A 2,761-nucleotide genomic window follows, 5' to 3' on the forward strand; every position below is an offset into this window, starting at 1 on the left:
AGGTGACCACGTGCCGGACATTCGATAGCCAGTACCAACAATACTGAGTCCCTTGATAACATCGTCGTTGTCATTTGTGCCATGCTCGTGATCACCGCCAATTATGCTCTCCGTTTCACTGTCACTGGTGACTGAGTCAGAAGAGGTGGAGGATTCCTCCTGATCATCTCCTTCCTCCTCTTCGTCACCATTCGAGGTCGACTTGTCCGATCCAATGCCCTCAGAATCCTCGCTCAATCCGAGGCCAGGCTCTGCATTTGCATTGCTAAACTCAATCGCATTATTTCTCTTGCTCTGGGCGGACTTGTCCTTCAACGAAAACATGCTCTCACCGACACCACCATCGGTGATGTGGAGGAGACTCCCTGCGGCCTGGTAGGCGTGTACATTTCAAGACTCACTCAAACGTCGGTATTCAGGGTTTTAAATGTTTTCGACAAGAATTCAGATGAATTTTAAATGTACAATCTTTTTGAATAAGAACGATGTTCTATTGTACAGCAATGTAGCAGAACAATTATGTACTATTACTTCTACATTAAGACTTATGACTCAGCATAAATATTTAAAATTCCTAATAAAAGGAGACCATGTATAAGTACTTACAGAATCTTTGAGTCATCTTGTCTACTTTGAAGTGAAGTGCTAACGATATAAATGTAGTAATTTTAATAACCAATAATAGGTCTAACTAGTCATATCAAATATTGGAATGCAGTAGGATTGGGTTTGACGCAATGAAAATGCCCTGATTTCCAGATTTTTCTGTTTTAATACTTTTGTTATTTTATTGCCTCATAGCTTAAGTTGAATAGCTTGCCTATGAAGATGCTCAATTTTTTCAAACTTTGTTGACCTAACAATATTTTAGTGAAAAACCACATGTAGCAATATGTGTACTTAAAAAATGAAGTGCACTTAATAGCATTTACAAATGGAAAAGTTTTAAGCAGTAAAATGCAGTGAGGTGGGTTACGATCATAGCTAATACGAACATATATAGCTACTAAATAAGAAACTTTAGAATTACATCAGTTATTCTCCGCAGTTCTTCAACGGCAGATTTGATAGCTGCTTCATCCTCCGGGATTTTAGTATCTTCAGAACGCATAATTTCTTCTTTCAAGTTCTCCAAATAAGACAAATTACGAAACTGTGTAAGATATGTTTCATAGTATACATTAAGCTCTTCCTCAAGCTGTTCATATTCTTCCATATATGCGGGACGAACGGACTATAGAGGAACAAGTAAATTGGTTTTATCAAAAAAGTATACTAATCTATCATTTTACAATTGTAGCACCTGTAGTGTCAAAAGCCTCTTCTGATTTCTCTCCAATTCACTTTGCTTTTTTTCTATTTTTCTATCCAAATTATTTTCGTCTGTTCTAATGTTATTTAAAGCTGATTCTGTCTTTGCGATTTCGTCCCGAACTGCATCACAGGCACCAGAAAGGCATTTCTCGACAAATTCAATGTCAAACTGTCGATGAATTGCATCGTTTCGAATTTGGCGAAAGTCAACCTCACGGGACATATGGGAATACAGGGATGCACCTGACGATGTTAGCTGACTGGCCAAGAAACGAGTATGTTGAAGTTGCTTCAACTGGAAAGAAAATGACTCGGCATTTTTGGAACACCAACTTACTCTTTCAATGCTCAGAATTTCAGCGAAATTTAGATTAAGTTGCTCATCATCTCCCGTTTGTTCACAAAATTTTAACGAGGAATGCAGAAATTTGACTATTTTCAACATTTCTTTAACAGCGTAACCATCTGCCTTGTAAAGTCTCTTGGCATTTAATTTAATAAATGCCTTTACCACCATAAATTGAACAATTACTTTGACAAAAATAACGCGATCTTGCTCGGTATCCAAAAATTTTGGTATATCGGCGTTCGGATCGAAGCGCAAGGCTAACCACCTCAAGATTTCCGCCATTAGCGAAAAATTTGGAGCGCGAAAACTCTCTAAGGATATAAGGCGAGCATATTCAAGTGCCCTCATCATTTCTGAGAAGTTACGCATTTCTCTCCAAGACATGACAAAGTTTGGTTAGCAGATAGCAGTTAGGAAATGCGCCGTATCTAAAGGTCCCAAGGACACCGATAAACGACTTCTATATATATAAAAGAAAGAGCAATGTTTAAGCGAGGTAAAATTATGACGAATACAAAGAATAAATGCAAATTATTTCAAAACATCAATTTTGCTAGTGCTTTTGAGTGCCACAACCTTTAGGGAGGATAGTTACAGCAAGTAAATATAAAATTAGTTTGAAAGCAAACGGATAAGAGCGCAATAAACTTGACCAACTATTTACACACTAGAGAGCTAAATAATGAGGCTAGATGATTGACCAAATCTAGGTGGGTTGATAAAATTTCAATAAACCAAAATTCCATGGTTGGATATGTTGATGGCGCACTTGGGGATGGACGGCTCCCAGCCTGACCCAAAGACAATCTGCAGCGAAAAAGCGAAGTCGGTGGTCTGTGGCACATTAGGCCTTAATCCTTGCTTCAAAAATATTAACTCATTGGAGTGATACACAACCGCTAATGTAGTAATTCAACCTTTTCCACCTACCTTCGACCAAAGAACCCTGGGCCCAAAATATCACAAGAATAAAAATTTTAAAAATCTGCTTCTTACGAACGGTTCATATGTTGTCAAGGCTCACAACAATCATAGGTCCCCTCTTACATAGGAATTAATGATTTTTGCACGGCCACGAATTTAATGTCTGATGATCAC

At 38.1% G+C, this 2,761-nt stretch overlaps 2 protein-coding genes across 2 annotated transcripts in view; one reads left to right on the plus strand and one right to left on the minus strand. All coding sequences in view use genetic code 11, as the record gives it.

The window, feature by feature from the left end:
• EGR_10145 (hypothetical protein) overlaps positions 1 to 598 on the plus strand; it is a gene marked incomplete at both ends in the record, with an annotated part of 3,605 nt that extends 3,007 nt beyond the window's left edge. Inside the window, one exon of the mRNA XM_024499394.1 lies at positions 449 to 598. Within this exon, the coding sequence (XP_024346199.1) occupies positions 449 to 598 (150 nt within the window). The remainder of the gene's footprint in view (positions 1 to 448) is intronic.
• Positions 599 to 1,288: 690 nt separating this feature from the next.
• Positions 1,289 to 2,047, minus strand: EGR_10146 (Clusterin-associated protein; the record flags this gene model as incomplete). Its single annotated transcript, XM_024499395.1, has 1 exon — positions 1,289 to 2,047. One exon carries the CDS (start codon positions 2,045 to 2,047, stop codon positions 1,289 to 1,291), a length of 759 nt encoding a protein of 252 aa, XP_024346200.1.
• Between the last annotated feature and the right edge of the window lie 714 nt (positions 2,048 to 2,761).

Source organism: Echinococcus granulosus (assembly GCF_000524195.1).
Source record: "Echinococcus granulosus chromosome Unknown EG_S00193, whole genome shotgun sequence".
In the NCBI taxonomy this organism is placed as follows: domain Eukaryota; kingdom Metazoa; phylum Platyhelminthes; class Cestoda; order Cyclophyllidea; family Taeniidae; genus Echinococcus; species Echinococcus granulosus.